The following is an 18,784-nucleotide window of genomic DNA, read 5'->3' as shown; positions in this document are numbered from 1 at the left end:
TTTCTCTGCAGACTGCCTGATGTTGTTGTTGAGAATTTTGATGTATTGCTCTTTTTTCATGGTGCCTTTTACTGTGATTAGGTTCCCTGGTCCACCGGCTGAAAAACACCCCCAAAACATTAGGTTCCCACCACCATGCTTGACAGGGATGGTGTTCTTTTTTACGCCAAATGAAGGCTACATTATTGTGGCCAAACAATTAAATTTTTGTTTCTTCTGTCCATAAAACAGAAGACCAGAAGTCTTCTTCTTTGTCCAGATGTGCAGATGTGCAAAGGCCAAGCGGGCTTTTGTGTGCCTTATCTGGAGAAGTGGTGTCCTCCTTGGTCTGCGTCCATAGAACCCAGTGGTGTGCAGTGTCCGTTGGTCTGTCTGCCTTGAGATGCTGCCACCAGCAGAGCCCAGATTCATCAGGATGGCCTTGGTGGTGATCCTTGGATTCTTTTTTTACCTCTCTCACTATCCTCCTGGCCAGTACAGGTGTCACTTTTGGCTTCCGACTACGTCCTCTGAGATTTTTCACAGTGCGGAATGTCTTGTATTTTTTAATAATACTTTGCACTGGAAGCCACTGGAACTTCAACACATTCAGATATGGTCTTATAGCCCTTTCTTGACTTGTGAGCAGCCACAATGCGCAGCCGCAGGTCCTCAGTGAGCTCCTTTGTCTTAGCCATGACTGTCCACAAACCAACAGCAGAGAGCTTCTGTTTTTCACCTGTTGAGTTAATTAAAACAGCTGTTCCCAATGAATCAGGGTAATTAAGATCCTTTAGAACAGCTTGGACTATTTGGAATGGTATAGAACTTTGGATTTTCCCATAGACTGTGACAGTTTGCAAAGGGTATAAATAATTTTGGACATGCCACTTTTTGTTCAAATGTAAATAAAAGCTGAGAAATATTTTTTTTCCACAATGATGCGTCTTGTACATCGTCTTATTATCTTTTGGGAGAAGCCTGTGTCATTTCTGGGCAAAAAAAACTTGCTGGTTGAATAAAAGTAACTTTAAGTCAGAATTTGCCAGGGGTATGAATAATTTCAGGCTTGACTGTGTATATATATATATATATATATATATATAAACACTTGAACAGCTTAAGCTACTGTACTTTCCTAGGCTAAACTGCAGCGTTTTGGTCACTTTTTCTGCCTGTCAGGCTGGAAGTTGAGCCTAAACCAGCTAAGACCAGCTTAAGCCGAGAAGGTGTTTTTTTCAGCAGGGATGTGTGTAATACAGTGGAAAAAAAAGAGTGTCAGGCAGAGACTCACAAAGTGCAGGAAGCAGCGTCCCACTTCATGATATGGGTTGGGGTCGGGCTGCAGAAGCTCTTCGACCATGGACAGGAAGTCCCTGTGCACAGACAGGATCTCTTCCAGGTTAGAAAACAGCACCTGTGGGGCGAACGCATGGAATGATTGACTTACTAACTGGGGGAAATTGTCTGGATATGGAAAACCAACAATGCACTGCAAAAACTGAGGAGGAATGAATGTCTGGAGTTGACTGTAACAGTGCATGCAACTCTCCTTAAAATATATGAATATTTTCAGATTAGAAAGAAAAATATCAAACTAATATCTAACTTTAACGAAATATAGCACAAAAATTGGTAGATGTCAAGGTACTGTATTAAACAATAGAAATATAGTTAAAAATTAAAAAACTTATTTAAGACATTTAATTTGATATTTTATACCTAATACTATTGAACGTGTCAGTTTTGTCGCTGTCTGTGCAGGGTCAGAAAGCTCTCGAATTTCATCAAAAATATCTTCATTTGTATTCCGAAGATGAACGAAGGTCTAACGTGTTTGGAACGACATGAGGGTGAGTAATTATTGACAGAATTTTCATTTTTGTGTGAACTCTTTAAGTGTCCAAAAATATTTTCAGACTGCTCTACATAGAGACAAGGGAGCTGTGTGCTATATAGTCCAGATATTCAATAACTCTGACCTCTGAATGACCTTTAGATACTGAGAATCCAGCACAAACGTCCTCAGACACGGATGTTCAGACATGCTCTAAAACATGCATACAGCAGTCTGAGCTTGTTTACATGACTGAGTATTCAAGCACTCTCTGTTCTGTCCCAGTGAGAATGCATTGAGTTTACTGTCATGCACTGCCAACCATGCTGAACAGTTATTGTTTACAACCGTTTGGGTCACCAGTGGACCTACAGTTAAAGAAACAGTTCCTATTTTGCAAATAAAAATTATGCAAATTTTGTCAATTGACTCATTCTATTCTATTACAATTTTAATAATGTTAAATTAATTTTTTTATTTTTAGATTTTCATATTTCATATTTTATTTGTCATGTGCTTTTCAAATTTTTTATTCAGTTTTAGTAATTTAAGTACTTAAACTTTCAGTTACATTGAAAAAAAATAACAAAGGATTTACTTCTAAACTATTTTCTATTTTAGATGCTAGTATATTTCCCAAATAATTGCAAAAAACAGCAAATAACATACTGAATTTAACCAAATTGTCTTGCTATTTCTCACTATTTTCACCACAGTTCCATACTTTGCAAGGGTTTCAGTATCGTACACACAGCACATTTTGCTTTAACAATGTAATGTCTCTTAATATCTGAAATACTCACTTTGCTTAATCACTTTTCAAAACTTTACAGAAAATAATAGAAAATGTCACAGTTTACCTCCTGGCTGGCTCGCCACAAAAAGCTATGTAACACTGTAACAGGTTATCACTATATAACACAATACTATATTACACCAACCAGATGTTTATTAGGGGCTAGGTTCGCTTTTAGGTGGACAGAAAAAAAAAATTAGCCAATTGGTATAAAAACAGTAAACGCCGGCACATTTATTGCGCACAGAAATTAAATGAACAAATACTAAAAGAAGGAGAATGTAAAGATGTCTCAACACAATAATGTCAATGAGTTAAGGAAAATTGAATGCTTTGAAAAAAATAAATAAATAAAGATAGAAAATGTTTCAAAGTCCTCTTGGTTCCTTTGTAATCTGTAAGCAACACACTAAATTAAACAAAATTTTAAAGTAGGACTGAAATAGTATTGCAAAATGTACTCTGATAATCTTTTTTATAACTTCAAACAAAGTTACCAAGGCATTTCTAAGTTTAAAGTTTAAGTTGTTATCTAATGTTTATATTTTATTTTATTTTATTTTAGATTCATTCCAATTACTGAAATCAATTCATTTTAATAATAACAAAAATACTGGTCTTATTGGCCATATTTGTGATACTTTATGGTGCTTTGTGCCAATTTTGTTTTATTATTTTTGAGGCTTGAATTTTCCCCTAAAACAAATACTTCCAAACTATTTTCATTCAGGAATTGCTAGTAAATTTCACAAATTATTAAGAAAAAGCAAACAACATACTGAATTTAACTTTTTTTTTTTTTGGTATTTCTCTTTTTATTAATAACATATTAATACTGTTCTTATGGACCCTATTTGTGATACTTTATGGTGCTTTTTGTCATTTTTTAAGCTTATTTGCTTACACTGTATGAAAAAGAGCAGCTTGTGCATTTTACTAAACATCTCCTTTTGTGTTTTATGGAAGTAAAATGTCAAACAGGTTTTAAATGGCGTTTTTTTATTTTTAATAAATTATTCTTCTAAGAAATTTTTATTATTGAGACTTGAATGTGCCCTTAAAACCAATAGTGTGTCCATAACTCACCTTGACAGATTCCTCTGTGATATTCTTATCAATTTTTGACACAGCATACTGATTGAGGCGATGAAGAAGTACCTGTTGGGGACACAGGAAAGAGAAGAATGTAAATAGTCAGCAAACAGTTCAAACTGTCATCCTCCTACATACGATCATCTGTCTGAGAAAGTCTCAGTTGAATATCCAATTGCAGCAAGCTGGATGAAGAGGGCCTGACTGACCAAAACTACAGCAAACCGCAGCCAACACTAACGATCCAACATAAAATCCAATTTCACCTCCGGATCACAGACAGCAGGGAATACATAACAAATGCGATTTACAACCTTGCCAAGGAGAAGAGGAGAAAGATGCCACAATACTCCGGATCTGACAAAACAGGACTTGAGATAAAAACAACAGGACGGAAGCGTGACTACATTTGTGACCAGAAATAATGCATACAGTAAATCTCAAGCACTGAGGTTGATGAATAGCTGCATCCACAGGACAATCTGCATGAAGGAAATTTGAGTAAACACAAATAAATCCTATCACATGGCAAGATCTCTATTTGTAGCAGAGAATCATTTCAATATAAGCTGAACTATTCACATCTTATCTGAATCACTGTGTCACACTTGCTTTTTCTATTATAAAACAGCATGAGATAATTGGGCTGTCATGTCTGGATTATAAACATCTCAAAGCAAGATAAATAAAAGCGTGCTATCTTAGTTGTGGTTGTTCGTCTTGTTGATTTGTGCGAGGCAAAAGCTCATTCAGAAATGTTTGGTTTGCTAAACCTTCGGGTTACAAGTCCGACTCTCTAACCATTAGGCCAGTGCTCCCCCCTTTAAGCTGGTTTATTGAACTGATTTCAAAGTCTGATTCCGTGATTCAGTGAGTCTTTATACAAAAGTGTTCACAAAAGTCTCCAGGTGGTACTTTCCCACAATATTTTAATTAAAATACTGGTAAATAGGTAAATATTGATGTTTATTATGAAATTGATACACATACACCAGCATTCAAAAGAGGTCAGTAAGACATTTTATGTTTTTAAGTCTCTTATGCTCATCAAGGATGCATTTATTCGAAGAAAAAAAAACACTAAAAACTGTGTATTTTATTACAATTTAAAACAGCTTTTTTCTATTTATTACATTTTTCAACGTAATTTTTTAATGTGATGGCACATCTAAATTTTCAGCAACCATTACTAATACGAGAGCTTTAAAAAAAATTATTAGAGTTTTTAAGATTGATTCATTTTGGTGAATCAGTTCATGCTGTTTCATTGAACTAATTGCAAAGTCTGATTCAGTGATTCAGCGAGTCGTTACACAAAAGTGTTCACAAAAGTCTCCAGGTGGTACTGTTCCCAAAATATTTCAATAAAAATACAGGTGCTGTTCATTATGGAATTAGTACAAATACATCATCGTTGAAAAGAGGTCAGTAAGCCATTTTTATGTTTTTAAGTCTCTTATGCTCATCAAGGCTGCATTTATTTGATCAAAAACACTAAAAACTGTATATTTTACAATGTAATTTATTCCTTTGATGGCAAAGCTGAATTTTCAGCATTCGTTACTAATACGAGTGCTTTAAGAAAACTGGTAGAGTTTTTAAGAATGATTCATTTTAGTGAATTGGTTTAAGCTGTTTTATTGAACTGATTAAAAAGTCTGATTCAGTGATTCAGTGAGTCATTACACAAAAGTGTTCACATACGTTTCCAGGTGGTACTGTTCCCACAATATTTTAATTAAAATACTGGTAAATACGTAAATATTGCTATTTATTATGAAATTTATACATATACACTAGCGTTCAGAAGAAGACAGTAAGACATTTTTATGAGTACATGAATGCATAAACAATCTTTAAAACTGCTGAGAGTCACTTCATGAGCATTTTACCATTTCTTTTGAGAAAAACTATTACCATATCATGTAAACAGAAACTTAAAGATCTTCACAGCAACCTGTCAAATTAAAAGTTTGGTTTAACTTGAAGAAATTGTGACAGAAATATATTGATTGCAATGATAGTACTACTAATAAAATCATTATTACAACATAATTTTAAGGAATATTTACCAGAAAAACTATTTGCCAGAAAAATGTAGATACACAGTTTTTCTGAAAAAAGAAAGTAATGACATTTTTAAGTCTCTTATGCTCACCAAGGCTTCATTTATTTGATCGAAATCCACTAAAAACAGTATGTTTTATTAAAGTTTCACTTTTTTCTATTTTTTCTATTTTACAATGTAATTTATTCATAATTTAAGCATCACAGGGCAGCCATTACTAAAGCTTTCCCTCAGAAATCCTTCTAATATGCCAATTTAATGCTTCATACTTTTGTGAAATCCATGATAAAAAAAAAAATTTCAGGATTATATACACTCTCAAAAAGGATGTGTTAATTTTTTACACATTGTTTGTGTTATGTCTATTTTAGCACATTTTGTGTTACTTTGTGTTAAATGTGTGTTAAAAACGAAAAAGAAAAAAGAAAATATCCAACACAGTGTGTCCAACACAATATGTGTTAAATATCAGCCAATCACATTGCTGCTCACCTCACTTCATGAGCCGTTATTCTACTGAGACAAGCTAATTTCCTCGTGCTGCAAGTTTTCATCGTCAGGACATAACTTCGATGTGTGAAGGTAAGAAATGTTTGTATTTGCCATTATACGTTTTTAAAATGTCTTTTGTGATCGTTTGGAGACGGTCGAGGGGCATTTGTCACATATATACGTGGTAAAATTGCCTCACGAATGCCGCTGCGAGCTGCGCCTGCGTTTGTGGCACAACACGGCGGTGGGAGCTTATTTTAACAAGCTTTATAGTTTCTTTTGTCGGGTTAATTGTGAACAGAATCGCTTTTAATTCATCATTGACACGTTGTAGTGCTAATGAGAAAATGCATTCGTTCGTCGCGTCTTTCTCTTTGAAAATGAACAGCTTCGTTGTGACATGTATTGTGCAAATTGCCCTAAGACGCTAACATAATCTCTAATGCTAAAGCTTTTCTTGCCTTTTTAGCTATCGCTATTTTACAATATTCGCTATGTGTAGCCTATAAATAACAAAAGTATCTTTATTTTACTCTTGCAGCTTTGACTGGAAGACACTCCTGAAGTGCTTGTGGCAGTTACTGACATGACAGAGACAAACGAGAGACTTCATCTCACGACCCTCACCATCACTTGTATGCTGATAAAAATATGTAAATAAAACGATTAATGCTTAAGAGGTTGTCAAATACCACATTTTTTTAAAAGTACAAACTTTATAAACCATTAACAACTTTTCACTTAAGGAACAATTATATGTTGAAATGACTGAATTGATTGTTTACCTCTCTTTTTTTAACCTTTTTGAGTTTTTATGTAATTGTTAGTAGCAGGTTTAATAAATTGTGTTTAAACTATACATTAGTTTGCAGTGTCTTTATTGCATACAAAAATTTGGTAAAAAATAACACATAATTGACACAAATTGTGTATTTATAACACAATAGTGTGTAGAAAAAATCAACACATTTTCTGTGTTAGCTGGAATAACACACTAGTTGAGTTAAAACTAACACAAAATGTGTTGTCCTTAACTAGACACAAAGGTGTGTTAAGAAACAACACAGGCTGTGTTGTTTTTAACACATCCTTTTTAAGAGTGTAGAATAGAAAATTCTAAAGAACAGCATTTATTTCTTTATTTGGGGAGGGGGCAAACAGGGACTGAAGCATCTAGCTGACACTAATAAGTCAAATAAAGTACATACAGTCTTTTTCTCCATTTGTATGACTCATATAAATGAAAAGATTCAAGAAGTGCTATTTCACTGAAAATGATACCTACAAAACTACAATTTAATGACAGTACAGAAAACGAGGCATTTCCTGTTAGCATATCTGTCTAAATGGCTGCGCTGTAAACATCTCGTCCTCACTGCTGAGTGAGTGGGTCTACAACACCAGGCCAAATACCCAAAGAGAGGCTCTCAACCAGCAAGATAATCACATGCCAACTGAATGTGCTGATTACAAGGCCGAGAACGAACCACTTATATATTTCATCAACTAAAATTAAACAGTTCCAGAACACTCTCAAACGAAAATCCAAATGAAAGGGCAAATAAGGAAGGTGGTAATGAAACCCAGGCTCTTGATTGCAGCTCAGCTGCGCAGCTAAAGCCTCGGCGCTGATTATGTTTCTGTAGCTGTGCTCCACGGCTACACCGGCTGATTAGCAAGTCTAATGAACATGCGTGTGGAGCGTAAGTGAACGACACCTTGCATTGGCTTGACAGGGTTGCTGGCTTGAGCTAACAATATGTAACTTTGGTTTACATTTGCAATGCGGTTTCATGTCATTTGAGCTTTAGAACACGGTCTGTCCCATCGCGATGAGGTTCTGCAGCTTTTAACCTTCCACAGCAAATGCTGATCTCATTAGATTTTGGCAAGATCAAAAAATGACTGCTTGCACTAGAGATTTAAGAGATAGTTGACACATAAATCTCTGGAACACAAAAGAAGATATTTTGAAGAATGTTGGTGACCAAACAGTTTCTGGTCCCAGTGATTTCTATAGTTCTATAGTTCTTTTTTTCCATAGTCCATACTATGTAAGTCAATGGGGCTTAAAATTGTTTGGACACCAACATTCTTCTGTGTTTCACAGAAAAGAAGAAAGCCATGTAAGTTTGAACCAGCATGAGGATAAGTAAATGAATACCAAATTTTTATTTTGGGGTAAATAGGGCCTTAATCCATTAATTTTTGTTCCCAAATTCAGTTTTATTTTATTTTTTCAAAATTATGTTTTTTTCTGGATTCTGTTTTCTGGATTCTGTTTTTTATTTCTAGACTCTGTTTTAATGGTTAAATTAAAAAAAAAATCAGTCTAAAAGCATGTCTAAATAATTTAAATCATGAAACGTACACATCAATTTATTAAAAATTTAACGCAAATTACCTTTTCAAAGCCTAATGAAATAATGCTTTATTTTTAAATTCAGTTTTATTTAATTTTTTTTTACCAAATTCTGTTTTCCATTAATATTCTGGATTCCATTTGATTTGTTTCATTAAATTTTAATAATCCAAAGCATCACTAATTAGTTGATTTTATTAAAATATATATATTGTATAATTATTATTTTCTTTCTTTATTTTTTTTTTTTCAGAAATACTGTGTATTTACATTTTTCTGGTAAATATTTTATCTGGTAAATATTCCTAAAAAATCATGTTGTAATAATGCTTTTATTAGTAGTGCTATCATGGCAATCAATATATTTCTGTCACAATTTCTTCAAGTTAAACCGAACTTTTATTTTGACAGGTTGCTGTGAAGAACTTTAAGTTTCTGTTTACGGTAAAAATGGTAGCAGAGCAGAGTTTTAAAGATTGTTTATGCACTCATGTACTCATTTTGTTATGTGCTTCAGTATGTTTGTAATAAACAAAACAGTGCGTCTGTGCCATTCATTCACACAGAGACACATAGAACATACAGGATTCATATTTAAATAGTATTTTCACAGCTTAATATTAACAAACACTAGTCCATATTGCATTTGATTTAAGTGTACTCACCTACTTTTAATGTTTTCATCCAAAATTTAGCAACTTCCCTGACATTCCGCGTTATACAGTAAATTCCTTATTTATTACTGGATTCTGCAATTCTGTCAGCGTTTTCCACATCAGTCAACTATTCCTTTAAAGTTTCCTGTTTTGTCTACAGTCAGTAAAAAAACGGAATCCAGTACCCATTGAGAATAAGTCTTGGGTAACTAAGGAACTTCAGGGTGGAAAGGTGGATGTGATCCAAGGAGACTGCAGGAAAAAACAGCTTGTCCCTTTTAAAGAACACCTCACAAGTATTCATTCCAAAACACTTACTCACAAACTCATGGATGTGAACCACATGCAGACAAACTCACTTACACCTGCTGGCCACTGTCTCGTCTTCTTCAGCTTCAGACAGAAGCTTGCTGCAGTAAATCCAGCCTGTATTAGACAGCCAGATGATTGAAAGGGAGAGCACTCTGAAAAAAGTCATACTCACACTAATATCTTCACCAGGAGTAGAAAAAGCCAGTAGGGTTTCAGTAAACACCTTTTAGAAAAATATTCAGACTGAATGCTAATTTTATGGGGCTTTGAGGGGGTCTGATATTACATCCTAATGTAAGGCTAGAACCCTGTGTAAAATGTTCAAACAATCATACTGATCCCACATTTTTGAACATATACTGTATGTTTGTATTCTATTTACAACCTCCAGGAAGCACTAAATGTATGGTTGTATGTGTGTGTTTGTATTTGTTTGAATATGTTTACACATTTGTCCGGCTATGCAGACATGCCGGCCGCCAAACTCCTACACAGTGGCTTGGACTCACGCTTTGTTTACGTCTCATGTGTATACATGCGTGTGTTGAAAATTACACAATGCCAGTCATCATTGTATAACTTTTCAGTCACAGTCAAATGCCATTCAGTGAGCCTGCCTGTTTTGTTATGACAGGCCACACCACTTACAGTTTTGTAATACTAAACTGCGGCATCTCATCCAAACCTCCAATGCTACGAGTATGGAAAGAATAGCTATCAATGAACAGCTGTCAAAAATCAATGGCAGGTTTGTTCACAAAATCTCTGACACAAATCAGGTTTCCACCTACGACAACTTATGTATGACAGGCCGATTACTAGAATATAGTCATTACTATAGAATATAGTCATGAAGGATAAATGTCTTCTTCTGCAACAACACAAGGCAAAGCCAAGAAATCAAACTAAATCCAAGTCCAAAAACTAAATGTACACTAAATAATGCAAGGCTAGGGAGGCACTGATATTACAATTATGGCTGATAAAGACCTTATCTGATATCTGATCATTACTTTCATGTTATTGGCACTGTTTAAAAAATGAACTTAAAATATATGGAATTCCATTTCCGCCACTGAATTAGAAATAAATATCTCACAATTCTATCTTGCAATTTTGACTTTATTTCTTGCAATTACAAGTTTATATCCAGCTTTTTTTTACTTTATATCTCACAATTCTGACTTTATTTCTCGCAAGTGCAAGTTTATATCTCGCAACTTAATTTCTCACAAGTCTGACTTAATTTGCCACAATTCTGACTTTATTTCTCGCAATTCTGACTTTATCTATCACAATTATGACTTTTTTTATCGCAATTATGAATTTATTTCTCACAATTGCAAGTTTATATCCCGCAATTCTGACTTTATATTTTACAATTCTGACTTTATTTGTCGCAATAGTGAGTTTATATCTCGCAGTTCTGACTTTATTTCTTACAATTGCAAGTTTATCTCACAATTCTGACTTTATTTCTTGCAATTGCGCGTTTAAATCCCACAATTCTGACTTCATTTGTCACAATTGCGAGTTTATAACTTGCAATTCTGACTTAATTTGTCACAATTCTGCCTTTATTTCTCAAATTTGCAAGTTTATATCCCACAATTCTGAATTTATATTTTACAATTCTGACTTTATTTGTTGCAATTCTGACTTTATATCTCGCAATTCTGACTTTATTTGTCTCAATTGCAAGTTTATATCCCAAAATTCTAAATTTATGTTTTACAATTCTGACTTTATTTGTTGCAATTCTGACTTTATATCTCGCAATTCTGACTTTATTTGTCGCAATTGCAAGTTTATATCCCGAAATTCTGAATTTATATTTTACAATTCTGACTTTATTTGTCGCAATAGTGAGTTTATATCTCGCAGTTCTGACTTTATTTGTCGCAAAGGGGAGATTATATCTTGCAATTCTGAATTTATATTTTACAATTCTGACTTTATTTGTTGCAATTCTGACTTTATATCTCGCAATTCTGACTTTATTTGTCGCAATTGCAAGTTTATATCCCGCAGTTCTGAATTTATATTTTACAATTCTGACTTTATTTGTTGCAATTCTGACTTTATATCTCACAATTCTGACTTTATTTTTTGCAATTCTGACTTTATATCTCACAATTCTGACTTTATTTTTTGCAATTCTGACTTTATATCTCGCAATTCTGACTTTATTTGTCGCAATTGCAAGTTTATATCCCAAAATTCTAAATTTATATTTTACAATTCTGACTTTATTAGTCACAAAGGGGAGATTATATCTCGCAATTCTGAATTTATATTTTACAATTCTGACTTTATTTGTTGCAATTCTGACTTTATATCTCGCAATTCTGACTTTTTTTGTCGCAATTGCAAGTTTATATCCCGCAGTTCTGAATTTATATTTTACAATTCTGACTTTATTTGTCGCAATTCTGACTTTGCTTCTTGCAATTGCAAGTTTATATCTCAAAATTCTGACTTAATTTCTCACAATTGCGAGTTTTTAACCTGCAATTCTGACTTTATTTCTGACAATTGCAAGTTTATCTCACAATTCAGACTTTATTTCTCGTAATTGCAAGTTTATATCCCACAATTCTGACTTTATTTGACGCAATTGCAAATTTATCTCATAATTCTGACTTTATTTCTCACAATTCTTTATTTCTCTGAATTCTGTCACAATTCCAAGTTTATATTTCACAATTCTGAATTTATTTTTTTATATTTTATATCTCAAAATTCCGACTTGATTTCTCATAATTGTGAGTTTATATCTCAGAATTCTGACTTAATTTCTCACAATTGCGAGTTTTTAACCTGCAATTCTGACTTTATTTCTTACAATTGCAAGTTTATCTCACAATTATGTCTTTATTTCTCACAATTGCGAGTTTATATCCCACAATTCAGACTTTATTTCTTGCAATTCTGACTTTATTTTTTTTGCAATTTTGACTTTATATCTCGCAATTTTGAATTTATATCTCGCAATTATGACTTCATATCTCGCAATTATGACTTTATTTCTCGTAATTGTGAGTTTATATCCTGCAATTTTTACCTATTATCTCGCAATTCTGATTTTATTTCTCGCAATTGCAAGATTATATCCTGCAATTGCAACTTTATTTCTCGCAATTCTGACTTTATTACTCACAATTGTGAGTTTATATCTCACAATTCTGACTTTTTTTTGCAAATCAGAGTTTATATCCTGCAATTCTGACTTTATATCTCACAGATCTGACTTTGTCTTAATTGCGAGTTTATATCTCACAATTATGACTTTATTTCATGCAATTGAGAATTTATATACCACAATTCCTACTTTATATCTCACAAATCTGCCAATATGCATCCAAAAAGAAAAAAATATATATATATTATTTGATAACCAATATGTTACCAATATATCATGCATATCCACTGTATACAAGACAATTTTATGCAAAATCTTTTTTCTTTTTTTTCTGACTTCAGTGCCCTGTTACTAATCCTGAAAATCCTGAAAGGTAACCAAACCACTATTACAGGGTCACAGAATGGAAATACTGAATGACGTCTGCGGTCAATCACAGGTAACGTATACTTTTCATGCCGGCAGAAATGCAGACACTCTCCATTCAAAACATAATTCTGTGAATGGCCTCTTTGTTCAGTGATGATCCACTGATTCTCTGTTTTGTGGTAATTGGGCCAGGCTCTAATTCAGACTGTGAATGAAAACATTCAGAGCCTGCTGGATCCACCAAGACTACAGCATTTAAAGTCTGAGTATTTCAAGAAGAAAAAAAAGGATAAAGATATCCGCAATTATTAATAAACTCTTTGACACTGTTAACTTTCAGACAAACTGCAACATACTGTAGTCAAGAGACAGTACATAACTAGATCTTCTGGTTCCAAACTACATACTTTTTTAACTATGAATAATAAACAATTAATATACTGTAAATTACATATTTTATTAATTTATTTAATTATAAAAAAAATGTTATTTATTAATCTCTTACAACTGTTCATCATTAAAGGACATAAGCATTCTCCCACAGTCAGTCATTTTTCTTTTCTTCCAGACAGATGATGAACCAAAGCCTCCTCCTTCACATACCCACACCAGGGCGTCTGAGGAAATGGCCTGTGCTTTTCTTCCTGTGGAGGAAAAACTCAATTTACCAGGGCCTATTTCTGCACAACATCAACAAAGCCTGCATGCCATGAGGCTTTGTGACAGTGTGAGACTTAATACCAAATTCGGAGAAAGACAGCATGAGCAACAAAACACTTTTCACGGAGGATCTAAAGACGAGCATAAAACAAGCCTGTGTTTTACGGTGGCTAATAACACCATCAGGATCTATCCGAGCCTCCGCAGACCCCAATGGGAAACATCCACAGGAAACACTTACTATAAATACATGCCCTGAGAGCTAACATGCTGGTTTGGGACATGCTAAAGACCCATGTGTACATGGACTTTGTTATTATTAACAAAGACAAGGACATTTTTCAATATATGCTTTCGGCCACAAACGCCCACCTGTCTAGGAGCATGTAACCACTCAAAACGTGAATCAATTCCAAAGTTTTGGAATTCATTCCATCAAAGGAAATTGACTCATTTTACAGTTCAATAGAGCTAAATCTGACATTTTTAAGTTCATAAAAGTCATTATTTGTGAAGCAGACTACACAGATCATGCTACACGTTTTTGATTACTAAAAGAACTAGTTCATGTAAGACATACAGTACAGTCAAGCCCGAAATTATTCATACCCCTGGCAAATTCTGACTTAAAGTTACTTTTATTCAACCAGCAAGTTTATTTTTTTATTTTTTTTTTATTAGAAATGACACAGACGTCTCCCAAAAGATAATAAGACGATGTACAATAGGCATCATTGTGGAAAAAAAATTATTACTCATCTTTTATTTACATTTGAACAAAAAGTGGCATGTCCAAAATTATTCAACTCATTCAGGTTGGAGGGTCTCCTTGCCATCACCCTGATCTTTAGCTCCCTCCACAGATTCTCAATTGGATTTAAGTCAGGACTCTGGCTAGGCCACTGCAAAACATTAATGTTTTGTCTGCTAACCATTTCTTCACCCCTTTTTAGCTGTGTGTTTTGGGCCGTTGTCGTGCTGAAATGTCTATTGGTGCCCAAGGCCAAGTTTCTCTGCAGACTGCCTGATGTTGTTGTTGAGAATTTTGATGTATTGCTCCTTTTTCATGGTGCCGTTTACTGTAGTTAGGTTCCCTGGTCCATTGGTTAAAAAAAAAAAACTTAGGTTCCTACCACCATGTTTGACAGTGGGGATGGTGTTCTTAGGGTTAAAGGCTTCTTCTTTTTTACACCAAATGAAGTCTACGTCATTGTGGCCAAACAATTCAAATTTTGTTTCATCTGACCATAAAACACAAGAACAGAAGTCTTCTTCTTTGTCCAGATGAGCATTTGCAAAGGCCAAGCAGGCTTTTGTGTGCCTTATCTGGAGAAGTGGTGTCCTCCTTGGTCTGCGTCCGTGGAACCCAGTGGTGTGCAGTGTCCGTTGGACTGTCTGCTTTGAGATGTTGCCACCAGCAGAGCCCAGATTTATCAGGATGGCCTTGGTGGTGATCCTTTTTTACCTCTCTCACTATCCTCCTGGCCAGCACAGGTGTCACTTTTGGCTTCCGACCACGTCCTCTGAGATTTCTCACAGTGCGGAACGTCTTGTATTTTTTAATAATACTTTGCACTGTAGTTACTGGAACTTCAAAACATTTAGACATGGTCTTATAGCCCTTTCCTGACTTGTGAGCAGCCACAATGCGCAGCCGCAGGTCCTCAGTGAGCTCTTTTGTCTTATCCATGACTGTCTACAAACCAACAGCAGAGAGCTTCTGTTTTTCACCTGTTGAGTTGATTAAAACAGCTGTTCCCAATGAATCGGGGTAATTAGGATGCTTTAGAACAACTTGGACTATTTGGAATGGTATAGAACTTTGGATTTTCCCAAAGACTGTGACAGTTTGCATAGGGTATGAATAATTTTGGACATGACACTTTTTGTTCAAATGTAAAAAAAAGCTGAAAATTATTTTTTTCCACAGTGATGCCTCTTGTACATCATCTTATTATCTTTTGAGAGAAGCCTGTGTCATTTCCGGTCAAAAAAAAACCTTGCTGGTTGAATAAAAGTAACTTTAAGTCAGAATTTGCCAGGGGTATGAATCATTTCAGGGTTGACTGTATGTTGATGAATCAGTTTATATTGGTTACGCTGTATGTTTTTAATAAACTAAAAAGAGATGTAAGAGCCATTTGTTTTCAGACTACACTGGTCACACTGTATGGTTTTGATTCATTAAAAACAAGTTCATAGGAGTTTTTGTTTTTGTTTGTTTTGTTTCTGTTTTTAATTAACTAAAAATAACCAGTTTATGGGAGTCTTTTGTTCGAGAATCAGATTACACTGGTCAGACTGTATGTTTATGATTAACTAAAAAGAACAGATTCATAAAAGCTTTATTTAGGTTTTTAAGTCACTAAAGAGGAACAGTTCATAAGAGTCGTTAGTTTGTGAATCAGACTACACTGATCACACTGCGTGGTTTGATTAGCTAAAAAGAACTGGTGCGTAAGAGTCATCTGTCACTCTGTATGGTTTTGATCAATTAAAAACAAGTTCATAGGAATTGTTTGTTTATAAATCAGACTCAACTGGCCACACTGTATGTTTCTAATTAACTAAAAATAACCAGTTTATTGGAGTCTTTTGTTTGAGAATCAGATTACACTGGTCACACTGTGTGTTTATGATTAGCTAAAAAGAACTGGTTCGTAAGAGTCATCTATTTATGAATCAGACTACACTGATCACGCTCTAGGTTTTTAAGTCACTAAAAAGAACCAGTTCATAAGAGTCGTTAGTCTGCGAATCAGAATACACTGATCGTGCTGAATGTTTAGATTAACTGGTTCATAAGAGTCATTTGTTTATGAATCGGACTACACTGATCATGCTCTATGTTTTTAAACAACTAAAAAGAACCAGTTCATAAGAGTCATTAGTTTGTGATTCAGAATACTCTGATCGTGCTAAATGTTTAGATTAATTGGTTCATAAGAGTCATATGTTTATGAATCAGACTACAATGGCCACACTCTGTGTTTTTAAGCCACTAAAAAAAAAAACAAGTTCATTAGAGTCATAAGTTTGTGAATCAAAATGCACTTATCACACCGCATGTTTAGGTTAACTACAAAAAATAAATCTGGTTTATAAGAGTCATTTGTTTATGAATCAGACTACACTGGTCACACTCTATGTTTTCAAGCCACTAAAAAGAACCAGTTCATAAGAGTCATTAGTTTATGAATCGGACTACACTGGTCATGCTCTATGATTTTTTTAAACAACTAAAAAGAACTAGTTCATAAGATTCAATAGATTGTGAATCAAAATACACTGATCACACTGCATGTTTAGATTAACTAAAAAAATGGTTTATAAGAGTCATCTGTTTGTGAATCAGACGACACTGATCACGCTCTATGTTTTTAAGCCACTAAAAAGAACCAGTTCATAAGAGTTGTTAGTCTGTGAATCAGAATACACTGACTGCTGAATTTTTAGATTAAATGGTTCATAAGAGTCATTTGTTTATGAATCGGACTTCACTGGTCACACTCTATGTTTTTGAGCTACTAAAAAGAATCAGTTCATAAGAGTCATTAGTTTGTGAATCAGAATACACTGATCACACTGCATGTTTACATTAACTAAAATAAACTGGTTTATACGAGTCATCTGTTTATGAATTGGACACTGGTTATGCTGTTATGTTTTCAAGACACTAAAAACAAACCGTTCATAAGAGTCATTTGTTTATTAATTGGGCTACATTGGTCATGCAGTACGTTTTCAATTGAGTAAAAAAAAGGTAATTTGTTTGTGAAATAGACTTCACAATACAATACAGACTGCAAACCCACATTCATTATATAGGAGTTGCTAAAACTACACACAACAGCTGAAAATGTGAGAGAAAAAGACTATATATCAAAATATATCAGCTAGGGTAACCTAGCCAGGCTTCTTACAGTAATTTGCTTAACCAGCTAAACATCAGTTCTAGACCCACTTAACTATGTTCTTCAGCCAATGTTTTAGGTGAACAGCACAGCTATGCTGGTCCACACTCTAAACCAGAACAAATCCAGCCAGGAATTGTTCTTTTAGCTTGTATTCTCTTGTATATGAGGAAAAACTGGCATGTGACCTCCATATTTTTAATCCCACTACAACTCATGAGACATGAAGAGCGATGCTTTGAGGGCCGTGACTGTGTTGTATCAGCTCCCATGACCAATTATCCAAGTCTCTCAATGACAATTAAATGTACATTGTAATAGCATTTCCTATAGACTCCTATTATCATATTCATAATAGCCAATCGAGTGTTACTGTGTGTGCATTTCAAAGCTAATTGTTATGCATCAAGGGGTCAAAATCCCATTACAAATTGGCGTTTGAATGCCCATGGTGACTAAGCTGAATTTTAAGATGTGCGTTGTAAACTCAGTCAGCATGCGTGGCATACACGACCGTGCTATTGATTCGAATTCAGTCGTGGGTTATTCAATAAAGCCAATTTTTACTGGATCTGATGCGATTGGGGATCTTGGAGCCTCGTTCTTGGTCGCAATTGGATGCCGTCAGTGGAGGGAAAGAGAGAAAACAACTTTGTCTTTCCTTTTAGAAATCCCAAAAGACAGCTTGAATGTCAATGAAAAGGGCCGGCCAAAAGTGCCCCCTCCAAGTGCTCTGGGATCAATGCCATCTTTGTGTATGAATGAACAGTGGCCCTCACTAACCCCTTCGGCATGCCAGTCACTCCGCTGGAGGCCGGGACTAGTTAACGGAGCAAAAGAGACAGGGAAGATGGCACCGGCAGGCTGTCGCCGATCACAGTGGAGCCACAAAGGACAACCCTGCAAAGGTTTGAGGTGAATCAGAATTTGGAAGGCATCATGGAGTCTGTCAGTGAATACGAATTGGGGCTTAGCTTTAAAAGCTGTACTTGCAGCTTCCCGCTCCCAGGCGGTAGCCTTTTACTGACCCGTACGATGAAACACTGCTCGCTCAATTTGTCTCCTGGGTTGGACTGTTGATTATTTGTGGATTGAATAACAAATC

General features: G+C 34.8%; 1 protein-coding gene across 1 annotated transcript in view; it reads right to left on the bottom strand.

Annotated features, from left to right (window-relative positions):
- The window catches only part of prex2 (phosphatidylinositol-3,4,5-trisphosphate-dependent Rac exchange factor 2), a 157,154-nt gene that overhangs the window by 124,761 nt on the left and 13,609 nt on the right, over nt 1–18,784 (bottom strand). The window contains 2 exon segments of the mRNA XM_073830561.1: nt 1,274–1,396; nt 3,699–3,770. Of these exon segments, the coding sequence (XP_073686662.1) occupies nt 1,274–1,396; nt 3,699–3,770 (195 nt within the window).

The sequence above is a fragment of the Garra rufa genome, chromosome 24 (assembly GCF_049309525.1).
Source record: "Garra rufa chromosome 24, GarRuf1.0, whole genome shotgun sequence".
Classification (NCBI taxonomy): Eukaryota; Metazoa; Chordata; class Actinopteri; order Cypriniformes; family Cyprinidae; genus Garra; species Garra rufa.
Note: the sequence above shows the minus strand (reverse complement) of the source record. Positions and strands in the feature narration are given on the sequence as shown.